Source organism: Sciurus carolinensis, chromosome 7 (assembly GCF_902686445.1).
Source record: "Sciurus carolinensis chromosome 7, mSciCar1.2, whole genome shotgun sequence".
Taxonomy (NCBI): Eukaryota; Metazoa; Chordata; class Mammalia; order Rodentia; family Sciuridae; genus Sciurus; species Sciurus carolinensis.
Window position 1 is genome coordinate 117,809,472 of NC_062219.1, and position 14,709 is coordinate 117,824,180.

A 14,709-nucleotide genomic window follows, 5' to 3' on the forward strand; every position below is an offset into this window, starting at 1 on the left:
AACATTTTGCGGGCTGGGGATGTGGCTCAGTGGTTAAGCACATCTGGGTTCAATCCTTAGTACCCCCCCCAAAAAAAAAAAAACCCAACCTAGAATATAACATTTTGCAAAAGAAAGAAAAGGCAGGTGAATGTGGGGAAGGTGGGGAAGGAGAATCAGAATAAACCCAGAACCAAACTTCTGACTTCTAATGAGTTAGCAAGTTGGAATTTTGGTTGAGAATGTTCTTATACAAGAGTCATAAAATCTGCCCCTTCCTGTTAAGGTAGATCCAATTCTCTTAATAAGGAGCTGTCTTGCTTACATGGACCAATGTAGCACATGTCAGGAGTGCCACTCAGAAGGAAAGACCCAGAACATTAACAATGAGTAACCATGGAAACTGAGAGGTGAGGTGATTTTTATTTTCTGTTTTGTACTTTTGGCAATTGTGAGAAACAAGAATATGTTAGTTTGAAAATTAGGGGAAAAAATAAACCTATAAAGAATTACCATTCCAAGCCATAGGAAAAGATTAGTTCCCCTCCAGAGAAATCTTTAGAGAACAGCAGATCTGGAGGGTCAAGGCCTCTAAAGTGGCTCAAGACTATCTGTTGCCCGCTCATCTATTATCTCCATGTGGAGGAGAGAGATACATTCTACAAAGAGTGTCCACATGCTAAAGAATTGTATTTACAAAGATTCAGATTTCAATTCTCTCAGTTGGTTCTGAGATTTTAACCTGCATTGCTCAGTACATAAAGAAGTGATACCAGGAATGTGGACAGCTCCCCGAGTACAGTCCTGAAGTTTCTTCTGGTCCGCCCAGGGATCCAAGTCCTGACTCATCAGAAGCTACAATGTTAAATCAGTTACTATTCCCTTCACCAACTATATGGACATTCATAGGCCTAACAATGAAAAGGCTGAAAAACTTGGTATCCTTCTCAAAGGAGAGTATGCCCTGGCCTAGCTCTAGGAAGTTGCGGGGTGTTAAGATTTGCTTGAAGAGCCAACAATGAGCAATGGAATGGTATGAATTTCATTCCTGGGCATGCAGGGTTTCTGTCACTTTTGAATTTGAGAGCAATCTCATTTCCTTTTAACATCTTCATACATCTTTGAGCAAAAATAACAGAGAACCAAATTTGGGTAGAAAGCTCACTAAGCAAATCAGGGGTGACTCTGGTGGAAAATTCCAGCATCAGACTCTAGCACAAGATCTTTCTCCACCATTCCTCCATCCAAGGTGCTAGTTATCATACTCCGTCCTTTCCAGGTTCTCAGAGTGAGGATAAGGGCAGCTAAAGTATCTCCCATCAGGTAATTACCTGCGAGATCAAGAAGTGTGCTAGAAAAGAAAAAGGAACCTCATTTCTCCCTCTTATTCATGTGACAAACAAAACCAGTTCTCAGGGCTGGGGGGGATGGAGCTCAGTGAGTGAGCAAGTACCTAACATGTACACAGGCCCTGGGTTCAATCCACAGTACCTCAATCCAAAACAAATGACGACAACAAAGCCAATTAGCTTGACATGATTTGAGAGAAAGTCTGGGGCTGTGGTGGTAGCTCAGTAGTAGAGCGCTTGCCTAGCATGTGTGAGGCACGGGGTTCTGTCCTCATCACCACATAAAATGAATAAATAAATAAAATAAAGATATTAAAGAGAGAGAGAGAAAGTAAGTCTGTAGATTAGCCCTAATTTCCACAGACTGCCACAGTCACTATTTATTTTTACCCCTGGGCCCTTGGGACCACTCTTTTCAGATGAAAAGGAAACAAGTGTCAAGGCTGCCGTAGAATTCAAGAGGAGGTCTAGTTTCCCAAGACTAGAAAGAATTTAGCAAACACTGAGCCGACAATTTTGTAATGAGGACATAAATTAAAAGGAGTAATAAGGTCAGTCTATTAAAATCATTAGTTTCATTAAGAACTTGCCAAAGCTGGGTGACATTTCCATTTACCTCCCTAGGAGTTCCCCTTCTAAAACCTAACAGAGTCCAAAACATTATTTAGGGTTTTCATTTAAGATTTCTTCTCTACCTGATAGAAATCATTATTAAGTCATTTCAGAGAAGAAATGTTCACTTTACAGAGGAACCAGAGGTTTCCCAGCTGTTGGCAAAATTGTTCACATGGCAATAGAGAAGGGCAAACATGCCACGATTAAAAATGACAAGGCAGCTCCAAGCACTAGTGGCAAAGGTGAGCAGCATACAGATACAGAAGAATAAATTATGAATTTTAATACACATCCTGCCTAAAAACTGCTAAAGAATACAGTCATTCTTGTTTAAAGACTCAATTTCTCCTTCATTCCAAACAAATGGTAACTCGTTAGAGCAATTTAAACAGATACCGATAAAGGAAGTTTTTGATTAAGGTCATGAATCTGGGCTGACAGGAAAGCGATGGTGTCTCAGGGCAAATAGCCTATTTAGGAAAGAATTAAACCTGGTGGAGGGGAAGCAGCTTTGCAACTCCCATAAGAACTTGCTGCAAGAGAACCAAGAGCCCTCTGGGTGCTATGGCACACACCTATAATCCCAGCAGCTCCAGAGGCTGAGGCAGGAGGATCTCAAGTTCAAAGCCAGCCTCAGCAACTTAGCAAGACCCTCCGGCCACTCAGTGAGACCCTGTCTCTAAAATTAAAAAAAAAAAAAAAAAAAAAGGCTGTGATATGACTCAGTGGTTAAACACCCATGGGTTCAATTCCCAGCACCAAAAAAAAAAACCCAAAAACAAAACCAGGAGCCCACACTAGATGCACAGCTAAGAACAGAAGGAAATTCTGGGGGGCTCTAGACCACAGTTTCCTATAAGAAACAAACAAAAAGAACAAAATGGCCTCATTGGCCTTCCCTTACTTTAAAAGGTCATTTGACTGCAAATTTCCAATTTATTTACACTTGAAAATACCTTCAAACTCCTCTTAGAATACTCAAAAGAACTTGATGCCATAGTGTGCATGACAACATCAACCTTCTTTTTCTTTACACTAGTCAAATGTCAAGTCACTGAGCTGGCAACACAGCTAACTTGTGAATAATGAAAAACAAACACACTGATTAAACTAATAGATGTACTCATCATTAATAATTAATGATCAAACTGATCTAGCAAAGGAAGAATAAAACAAGGCCCAGATGAACAGAAATAGTAAATACTAGTTTTTTGTTTTTCTAATTGTCCTCCCTAAAAAACATTTTTCAATCATCTATTTGAATAGGACGTGCAAGTAGAAGTGGATGGAGCAAAGGGAAAGGCCCCTGCTTTAACCAATGACTTGAATAGAAAAGCTGCACATACATCTCAGCATAGATGTCGTTTCCAGTGAGACAGCAAACTACCAGGCGCACTCTCCAGAGGAGTTGATACAGAACACAGATGATATAAATGCAAAGGGCTTAGAGAAATGCTCTGCAAACTGGAGGAGAGACAGGCAAAATGAAAGATGTGAAGAATTTTAAGCTTCTTGAAAGAGATATATTCAGTAAACATTTACTTAGCATTTACTTTATGCCAGGCATGACAGAGAGGAGCATAGAAACAGCAATTTTGCTAACTCTAGTGCTAAATACACACACACACACACATACACACACACACACACACACATCTTGTTGGTGCATTATGATCATACAAAATAGTGGGACTGTGACATATTCTCACATACAATAATTTGATTAATTTCATCCCCCAGTACCTCCCTTTTCCCTCCTTTCCTAGTCCTAAGTTTTTCTGTCAATTTGGAGCTATCCCTACTTAATGTAAGTTAACCTGGGGAAATCTGCCTCTGCCTCCTGCCTCATTTTCTGCAAATAAAAAAGAGTAAGTGGCCTATGATCAGACACGTAGAATGGACTGGTCACCTCTGAATTTCATTCTGAGCACATAACAGCAATAGGCAATGCTAACTGTGTCATATGGTGCCGATTCCAAAAAAGGTTAAAGCTATTTGATAAAATTAAAGGGAGCATATATGTGTATGGTGGGTGAGATCTTAATTCACAGTCACATTTCTTAAAGGCTTAAAATTTATATCAGACTAGCAGATGAATTTCCTTAAAAGGATTTTTAACACTAACACTTACCTTCCTTCACCTGGAAGTTCTCTCCTTACTTCAAGGCATGTTACTTGAGAGAAAATGTCTCCCAAGATCCATTTAGAACTAGACACCTCCACTACCTTAATATCACTTATTCCTCAGACACACTCTCCTTTTTTCCCTTGTAGGCTCTCTCCCAATACCAGAGAGACCTATCTTCACCAAGTTGCTCAAATCCTGGGCAGAAAGCAAAATTCCCTTCCCTCGATAGTTTTGAAAAACAATGTCCTCAATATGCTTTTGTCTTCCCACTTAAGAACCCCAATTACAGACTTTCTCACCTACCTTGGAATTCACCATTACTACTTCTTCTTCCTTTTTTTTTTTTAAACAGGACTTCACTATATAGCCCAGGTTGGTCTTGATATCACAAGCTCAAGTGATCCTTCTGCCTCAGCCTCTAAAAGTAGCCAGGACTACAGGCATGCACTACAACACCCAGCTCTACTGTGACTTTAAAGGCACACACCTCCACACACAAGGTTTATAAGTGTCTCTTATCCAAACTGGATAATAGTGGCACCAAATGTTCCATGAGCAGTACCACCTGTCAAGCCTTTCTCTGAACCAGCTCCCTAGTAACAGCTGATAAGTAACTGCCCTCCAATGAGTTTAACACTTGTGAATAAACTATTTCCTACCACCCTCCAAGGAAGTTTCACACCCTTTCAGTCACCAGTCTGTTATCCAGTTTCATTCCAGTTTGCCAGTGATCCAACAGAGGATGCAAAATGCAAGCCTGCTGGTGTATGGGGTTGAATATTGTGTCACCCAGAGCTTGTGAATGTGACCTTATTTGGAAACAGGGTCTCTGCAGATGCAATCAAGTTAAATGAAATAAACTAGATAGGGCAGGTCCTAATCCAATGACTGATTCATAAGAAAAGGTAAATTTAAAAAAAGAAGAGGAGGAGGAAGAGGGAAATTTGCCTGCACAGCACACGCCTATATTCCCGTCTACCTAGGAGACTAAGGTAGGATGATGACGAGTTTGAGGTCAGACTCAGCAACTTAAGCCTGTCTCAAAAAAATAAAAAGGGCTGGGGAGGTACCTTAGTGATACAGTGTCCCTGAGTTCAATTCCTAGTACTGAAGGAATTAAAAAAAAAAAAAAAAAAGGAAGGAGGAGGAAAAGAAGAGAAAGAGGGAAATTTGTACACAGACACAGAGGGAAGGAAGAGGCCGAGACTGGAGTTAAGCTGCCACCCAAGCTGAGAAACACTAAGGATTCCCAGTGACCATCAAAAACAATAAGAGGGAAAAAGGGTCTTCCCAAGACCCTTCCAAGGGATCATGTGGCCCTGTTGACACCTTGATTTGACATCTAGTTTCCCCACAACTGTGGAAAAATGAATTTCTGTTGTTTTAAGCAACTTAGTGTATGTTGCTTTGTTATAACAATCTCAAGAAACAAATACAGCTGGTAAGTCAAAGTTTATGTGAATGGAGCTACTTCTAATTGTCTGGTATTTGAAACAAACTCCTAGACACTTCATGATTTCTGAGACAGCATCTGTGGAAACTGTTAATGTCTATAACCCTAAAAAGCAGGCAAAGGAAAATGATAATTTCAATCAGACCTGTGAAATCCTTTGAGTTTAATGTCAACAGCAAATATACTGATGTTCCACTATCACTGGGTGCTTCTGACTGCAACTGCTGAAGGAATTGAGAAAACTGTGTGCAAAAGCCTAAGAATTAGGCCAGACAGTTGCACCAAAGAGCCCCTCCTCTACAAAAGAGCCCCAGAATCATTATAGCTATTAAAAACACATAGCACTTAATGCTCACCACTTCTAACTGGTTTAAAGCAGCAAAAGAGTGCCACCTATTGAAGGACCAGCATCAAAACTAAGGAACTTATGGGGGGAAAAAAATCCAATTTTTAATTTAAAACAAGCTTCTCTTCTCTTAGTAGAAGAATGGCAGAATGGAAGAGACTCTATGACCAATATCTCTCTGAAGAATTTTTCTGATTTTCCCCAAAGGCGAGTGGACTACATTCTGCTCAATCCAAGCACAAGGGATTCAAAAAACCAGATGGCCAGTGGCCTCAGACCATTATAGGCATACCTTTTGCTGCATGATTGATGGAGGGAGGTTCATCATCTGATGTGGAGCTGAGGTTCAGGGCAAGCTCTGCAACTCTTTTTTTCTGTTTCTTGATGGGGGCAGTGCATTCTGGGTCAGTTCTCTTCATTGTTACTGCAACCATAAATACAGTCAGTCGGCTGCCCTTGGATTAGAGCCACTAGAATCAGAACAAGGATTCCAAAGTATAAATCATCAATGAGATGAGATATGGCAATTCCAAATATCCTCCAGTGCCAGCACTTGAATAGCTTCTTCCTCAGTATGCAGTCTAGGAAGGATGCTAGCCAAGCTCTGGTTTTCAATAATATTTATTAGTTTTACTGGAAAATGTTGTGTTCACAGATGCATAAGCAACTGGACCACTGGTATCAAATACCAAAAAGTCATGAATCAATCCATGAAACACAGGGGGGAAAGGCCTTGGGCAACTGTTAATTCTACACTTTCAATACAACATTGGCTATCCATGGCAATGTACACTGGAAATGAATTATAACTAATCATCAACCAAAATTCCAGGGTAATGGAATATCCCAGAATATTTCATAATCATTATCATTTTACCAGAACAAGTATGAGATTACATAACATGATACAAATACTGGGTTTTGGTTTATTTCATGTTTGGAAAAAAATGAAAGAACTGGGAAATTTTTTAACCAAAGTAAGGAATAGGAGCAATCATTGGCTTAGAATGGAGGAAAGAGACATGGGAGATACTGGGACTGGAGGTGGCTATATTATTGGAGTGAGGTACAAAAATAATAATTTTAAAAATAGGAACCCATCTCCCCCAAAAAAGAATGGAAAGAAGCAAGCACCATGTCACCATCTTCTATGCCATGGGTACATGAGAGGTAAGCATGAGAGAGAAAAATGGGATTGAATGAAATGCTCATGAGACTGAAATCTTAAGGAAAAGTAGTGAATACTGTGTGAGTTACAATTGATTGATTGAACTTGGAAAAGAGAAAGAACTCAAAACAGGAGCAAACAGGGTAGATAACCACTGGGGCTACAAGCCTTGGGGAAGGGGAGTTACAAGAGTACAAGACTGGGCTTATAGCATGGGTCACAGAGGCCACAGCAAGAAAGCAATGAAATTCTGAAGTGCCACTCAATCACTCCAGCAACTTCACCACCAACCTCACAAAACCCTGGATAACATGTTTCCCTTCTCTTCAAGGATGAGTCAGTCAACCCAAAGCACAATCACATCCTTCCTAAGGTGGTAGCCTTTTAACCGGTATAGACAAAGCCTATCCTGGGGAAGCAAGAACAGCAGTGTAGGCAAACAGAAAGTAAGCCCAGGCTGTGACACATTTCGTTTTAAACCACTTTCATCCTTCTGCAAAGGCCCACAAGGTGAGCTACAGGAAAGCCCATCACAGGGCCTGCTACTAGTCACAGCAAATGCAAAAAGACTCCTCTGGTTCTAAAATCATTTTAGGGGAAGATGGGGCAGCACGGAAAACTCAATGTGCCATGTTGGGGTGGGTGCAAGAAAAAGAGAAGAAACTGTGTGAAAGGCAACAGAGGCTGATGTCCCTCCTCAAATCATATCACCTTAGATTTGGGCTTTCCAAGTCACCTAATCCAACCGTCTCATTTTCCACTGGAAAAGACTGAGACCCGAAAGGAGGCAGCCACATATCTAACTCGTGCCCAGTTCAAGTAACCTACACATCCCTGAAAAATGTGCTCTGGTCAGGAACTTCTAACTGAATGCAGGAGACTTGCTTTTATCTGCTGCTTCCCCTACCGAAGGGGTTCAAATCCCCCCTGTGGTCTTCTCTCCCAGGGCCTCGGTTTCGCACTGCCACCCCTATTCACAGAGGAAAGCGCTGAGCTCCCATCTCCCGGGGCAGTCTTTCCATTTCAAGATAACGTGGAGTGCGTAAATATGTGCGCAGAGACTTGTCAGTGGCACTCGGGCTCCAGGAGGTTGCTGGGGAGGAGGGGAGGAGAGAGAAGCGGCCAGAAGGCTGAGAGTCACAACCGCGCGGGTGGGGGCCGAGGCGGCAGTGGAGAGAAGGATGCTGAGCCCGCGCGCCCGCCCGCTCGCTCCCCCCGGGCCGCGCGACGGCACTCACGCAGAGGGGAGAGGGCGAGCTGCCAGGGAGCGGAGAGCGGGGATCAGGCCGACGTATCGCCGCCGCCGCCGCCGCCGCCGGGCCTGGACCTGCCACAGCCAGAGCCTCCACCTCCTCCCTCAGTTTCGTTTCCCCACAAGTCAGCCCGGGTCCGCCGGCCGCGCGGTCGCGCTCGGGTCCCGCCCTGCGGGCCGCGCAGCTTAATGACGTCACGGGACAGCCGGCCCCGCCCCGCAACAGGCCCCTTCTTGGCCTTGCGAAAGGCCGCTCGGGTTCGGGCCCGCCCCACCCCACCCCCAGCCTGGGTGCTGGGCGCCTGCGCAGGAGAGCCGCCTGGGAAGGCCCGGGAGAGAAACCAGTGCAAAACTAGGGGCGTCCTTGGGTGACTGCACATTTCCTAATCTCACTTAATCTCATTATTATCTTCACTTTACAGATGAAGAGCAAAGTCAAAGGCTGTAAGCTCATTGAGGGCAAGAATCCAGTGTTCCTGTCTGCTGTATCACCCACATCCAGAGTATGGGACTTGAACATGCTGAATGAAGGGCAGGGTCTGAGCTGTGGCTCAGTGGGCGGGTGCTTGCCTAGAATGCGCGAGGCCCTGGGTGGTGGTGGAGGAGGAGGGAAGAAATGCTGCCTAGAGCATCTTACTGTATGGACACAGATGGCTCTCATCCCAAAACCACTTTTCCCATTTTTAGACTAACATAACCCAAAGGCTGTTGGACATTCTCAGTCAGCTCATCATCCTAAACCTCGTAAATTCAAATTTCACCTTACGTTCTTTTCCCATATGTCTGCTCTTTTACCAGTGACTCGCATTACCACCCTGTTCATTCAACCAGAAATCTGAGGAGTCTCGCTCTTCCTCATTCCCTAGAGCCTACAGTACACTTAATTGAGTTTACCTACTAATTGTTTCTCAAATTTATCTGTCCTCTCCTTCTCTAGCACCACAATTCATGTACTCACTCTCAGAATTTTTACAGTAATCTCCAATTCATCATGTCTGTTGCCAGTTGTGATCCTCCTAATGCATTCTCCACAAAACCAAAGTGACACACACACATATATATATGACTGATTAAATCTTTTCAGTGACTCCCCACTGCTATTAAGATAAAGCTAATATCCTGAGGGTGGCCTATAAAATCCTCCAGTTTAATAGAAGGGTCTGCAGTTGTACATTGTACTTCTGCGTGGTCCCATCCTGGTCTTCTTGCAGTTTCTCAATTAGATCATGATTTTTACGAGTTCATTTCTCTACCTGGATCACTACTTTTCCCCTCATTGCCTGGCTAATGTCCACTTATACCTCAGGTTTCAGCTTAGTGTCCTTCTCTCTGGAAACCTTTCCTGACTCCACATGTCTAATTCAGGAGCACCACCTCTCAGCTTCCATAGCACTCTGTCCTTCCACCATCCAGACTCTTACCATAGTGTTTTATAATAGGGTTTGCTCATCTACCTTTCCCATTTTGTTGTAAAGGGCACAGGAAAGGTTATGTTTTTCTGTAATAGATCCTCAAGGGTTAAAAAAGTGGCTGGTGATAGGTGTAACAGACATTTATTGAATCCGAGTTTGGAAAATGAATGATGTACCCAAGGTCAAAGAACTGGGAAGTAGGAAGCAAGCAACCCTTCAACCCAGGTATCCGTGGTTCTAAATCTGAATGTCTTTGCATCTGGCAGCAGTTCTTAATACCTGTTGTGGCATGGATGCCTTTGATTGTCTTTCTATGGGCCCATCATAAAAATACTAATCTGAAGGGCATAAGATAAAAGGGATAGGATTACAAAGGAATGAAGAATTATATTGAAAAAGTTAACATACTATTAATTTAGTGATTTGTTTGAATTTTGGTGTAGAGTATTGAATATTGAGAGAATGCAATCAAAATATAAGCAGGATAAAGTGACACTTTATTTTTTAATATATATGAGTGTAAGGCTGGGGTTGTGGCTCAGTGGTAGAGCACCTGCCTGGCAGGTGTAAGGCACTGGGTTCTATCCTCAGCACCACATAAAAATAAATAAAATAGAGATATTGTGTCCATCTACAACTAAAAATTTTAAATAATATGTATAAATATTTAAAATATAATATCTAACCAAATAGTGTTAGAACAACCAGATAAATATGTAGGGAAACATGAACCTTTATTCTTATCTTATTCCATATGCAAAATTAAATTAAGATTGACCTAAACATAAAACCTAAAATGGCACTAGGCATGTATCTCAGTAGTAAAGAACTTTCCTAGCATGCATAAAGCCCTGGGTTTGATCCCTAGCCTCACAAAACAAAAACAGAGACTCAAAATGATAAAGCATATAAAGGAAGCATAACAACGTATCTTTGCAGGCTTAGGACAAAGTTTGTGTTTGTGTTTTTTGTTGTTGTTGTTGTTTTTATGTAGGTAAGTCCTAGAGAGTGTAAATCAGAAGAGAAAAAAATGATAAAATGGATTTTGACAAAATAAAATCCATCTCTGCTCAACAAAAATCACTGTTAGGAAATTGCACAGCAAACCATAGAAAAACATTCACAACACATATATTTAACAAATATTTGTCACATATGAAAACGTATTTCCAAAAATATATGTAATACCCAAAAAGAAAAAGAAACTTCTGTAGAAGTTTCCACTTCCTGTCAAAATGGAGAAGGCACACTCTCTCCTGCTTCTCCCACTGAATGTAATTTAAAATCTCAGAATGAAAGGAACAGATATCTGAGGATGCTGAATAGTAAATGGCAGCAAGATTATGGGGGAAGGAAATCAGAAGTTGAAGAACCATCAAATCAGGGATGAATTTCCCAGTGTTCCCTGCTCCGTTGTCTCCCATCCTGCACTGAAAGACAGCTGGAGATGTATGTATTTAGTACAACAATGTGAATATAGTTAATACTATTGAACTGTTTATTTAAAACTGTGATGAGGTGTAGCTCTAGCCTACGATGTGCAAAGTCCTGGGTTTGATCCCCATTACTCAGAAAATAAAAAAGGTTAAGATGGTAAATTTTAGTCATTTTATAAGAATTAAAAGAACCACTATAGAAAATCTAGAGAAGTGATAAACGAATTTCTGGATAGATATGACCTACCAAAATTGAGCCAAGAGAATATTTTTTAAAAAAACAAAATAGATCGATAACAGGTAATGAGATTGAAGCAGAAACAAAAACTCTTCCAACAAAGAAAAGCCCAGGACTGGATGGAATTATGCTGAATTTTACCAGATATTTAAAGAACTAACATTAAACTCCTCAAACTATTCCAAAAAATAAAATAGGAAGTAGCCCTCCCAAACTCATTCTAGGAAGCCAGTATTAGCCCGGTACCAAACCAGGTACAGACTCGACAAAAAAAGAATACTATAGGGCTGGGGAGATAGTTCAGTCAGTAGAGTGCTTACCTCTCAAGCACAAGGCCCTGAGTTCGATCCCCAGCACTGCAATTAAAAAAAAAAAAAAAAAATAGTGGAAAAAGAATACTATATTCCAGAAGAACATAGATGCAAAAATTCTCAATAAAATACTTGCAAATTAAATTTAACAGCACATCAAGAAAAATAACACACCATGATCAGGTTGGTTTCATCGAAAGGAGGCAAGGATGATTCAGCATACACAAATCAATAAATGTAATATAGCACATAAATAGAATCAAGAAAAAAATCACATGATCATCTCAATAGATGAAGAAAAAAAACAAAACTGATAAAATTCAACAGCCCTTCATGATAAAAGCCCTGAATAAAACCGGGCATAGTGGTGCACACCTGTAATCCCAGGTACTTAGGACAGAGGCTGACACATTAAGATCTAAAGTTCAAGGCCAGTTTGAGCAACTCAGTGAGACCCCCCCATGTCAAACTAAAATAAAAAGGGCTGGGATATAACTCAGGCCTTCCAAAATAAAAATAAAAAGCCTGAATAAATTAGGTATAGAAGGATAATACCTCAACATAATAAAGACTACATATGAATATTCGGCAAATTCATAGGCAACATCATAGTGAATAGGAAAAAACTGAAAGCATTTCTTCTAAGATCAGAAATAAGACAAGGGTGACCACTCTTACTACTCTTATTAAATATAATAGAGCCAAGTGCAGTGGTGCACACCTGTAATCCCAGCGGCTCAGGAGGCTGAGACAGGAGGATCCTGAGTTCAAAGCCAGCCTCAGCAAAAGCAAAGTTCTAAGCAATTTAGTGAGACCCTGTCTCTATAAAATACAAAATAGGACTGGGGATATGGCTTAGGGATCAAGTGGCCCTGAGTTCAATCCTGAGTATCCCCCCTATCCCCCCCTACAAAAAATGCTGAGGATGTGGCTCAGTGGTTAAGCAACTCTGGGTTCAAAGCCTGGTACCAATACCAGGTATAATAATAATAATAGAAATCTTAGCCAGAGCAATTAGGCAAAAGAAACAAAACAGAAGGAATACAAATAGGAAAGGAGGAAGTCAAAAAATCCCTGTTATTGACATGATTCTACATGTAGAAAACCCTAAAGAATATAACAAAAGAACCAAAAGGCAGTTCTTTTGAGCATACAACTAGAAAACAAATTTAGTGATCAGCATGTAAAATCAACATATGAGCATCAGTATATTTTCTGTAAACTATAACAGAAAGAAATCAAGAAGCAATTCCATTCACAATAGCCTCCACAACAACAAACCCTAGGAATAACCTAACTCGGGTGAAAGACCTCTACAACGAAAATATCAAAACACTGAAGAAGTAAAATGAAGAAGGCACTAGAAGGTGCCTTCATGGATTGTTCATGGATTGGGCAATTAATATCGCTCAAATGCCCCACCACCCAAAGAAATCCACAGACTCGGTATGGTCCCTATCAAAGTACCAATGACTTTCTTCACAGAACCAGGGGGAAATCATAAAATTCATACGGAAAAACAAAAGACCCTTAAGAGCCAAATCAGTCCTGCACAAAAATAGCAAAGCTGGGGGCATCACAATATCTGATTTCAGAACGTACTACAGAGCCTTGTAACAAAAGTAGCATGGCGTTGGATAAAAATGGACGTGTAGACCAAAGGAATAGAAATAAATCCACAGGTTTCCAGTCAGCTGATTCTGAAAAAAGGCACAAAAAAACATACATTGGAGAAGAGACACCTTTTCCACAAATGGTGCTGGGCCAACTGGATATCCACATGTAGAAGATTGAAACTAGATTCCTCTCATCCTGTACAAAAATCAACTCGAGGGGCTGGGGAGATAGCTCAGTCGGTAGAGTGCTTGCCTTATAAGCACAAGGCCCTGGGTTCGATCCCCAGCACCAAAAAAAAAAAAAAAAAAAAAAAAAAAAAATCAACTCGAAGTGGATCAAAGACCTACTTAAGACCTGAAACTTTCAAATGAGTGGAGGAAAACAGGGGAAACACTCCAAGACATTGGCACAGGCAACAATTTCCTGAGTAGCACTCCAAAGACTCAGGAAACAAAAGCAAGAATTGGCAAATGGATTATATCAGATTAAAAGTTTCTCGACACCAAAGGAAACAATCAACAGAGTGAAGAGACAGCTACAAAATGGGAGAGAATCTTTGCCAGCTATTCATCTGACAGAGGATTCAGAATACATAAAGAACTCAAAAAACTTAACAAAAGAAAAAGTAATCCAATCAAAAATGGGCAAATAAGCTGGGTGCAGTGGTGCACACCTGTAGTCCCAGCAACTCAGGGAGCTGAGGCAGGAGGACCTCAAGTTCAAAGCCAGCCTCAGCAACTTAGTGAGAACCTGTCTCAAAATAAAAAAATAAAAAGTGCTGGGGATGTGGCTCAGTGGTTAAGCTTTCCTTGGTTCAATCCTTGGTGCCAAAAAAGAGAAAAAAATGGGCAAATTATCTGACAGTTACTTCTCAAAAAAAGACACAAATGGTCAATAAATAGATGAAAAATGCTCAATATCATTAGCCATCAGAAAAATGCAAATTCCATCTCACCTCAGTCAGAATGGCTATTACCAAAAAGAATAACAAAAATTAAAAATATGATGAGGATATGAAGAAAAAGGAACCCTTATACAATGTGCATGGAAATGTAAATTAACACAGCTACTATGATAACACAGAATGAAGGTTCCTCAAAAAAAAAAAAACTAAAAATAGAACTACCATGTGATCCAGTTACACCACACCTGGGTATTTATCTGAAGGAAATGAAGTGAGCATACAAAAGAAATAACTGCATACTCATGATTGTTGCAACACCATTCACAATAACTAAGATTCAGAATCAGCCTAGGTGCACATCAACAGATAAATAGATAAAGGAAATATGGTGTATATAAACAATGGAGTATTATTCAGCCATGAAGTAGAATGAGCCTCTGGGCATGGTGGCACCGTCTGTAATCCCAGCAGCTCGGGAGACTGAGGCAGGAGCACCATGAG

The 14,709-nt window shown here is 40.9% G+C and overlaps 1 protein-coding gene across 2 annotated transcripts in view; it reads right to left on the reverse strand.

Moving 5' to 3' along the window:
* The window catches only part of Cmtr1 (cap methyltransferase 1), a 47,807-nt gene extending 39,348 nt beyond the window's left edge, over positions 1–8,459 (reverse strand). Inside the window, exons 1-2 of one of the 2 annotated variants that reach the window (XM_047558488.1) lie at positions 8,277–8,459; positions 6,163–6,294 (exon numbers count right to left, since the gene is read on the reverse strand). In XM_047558488.1, the coding sequence (XP_047414444.1) occupies positions 6,163–6,289 (127 nt within the window). In that variant the 5' untranslated portion in view covers positions 6,290–6,294; positions 8,277–8,459. The remainder of the gene's footprint in view (positions 1–6,162; positions 6,295–8,276) is intronic. The other variant, XM_047558487.1, reaches the window with a different exon arrangement.
* Positions 8,460–14,709: the final 6,250 nt, after the last annotated feature.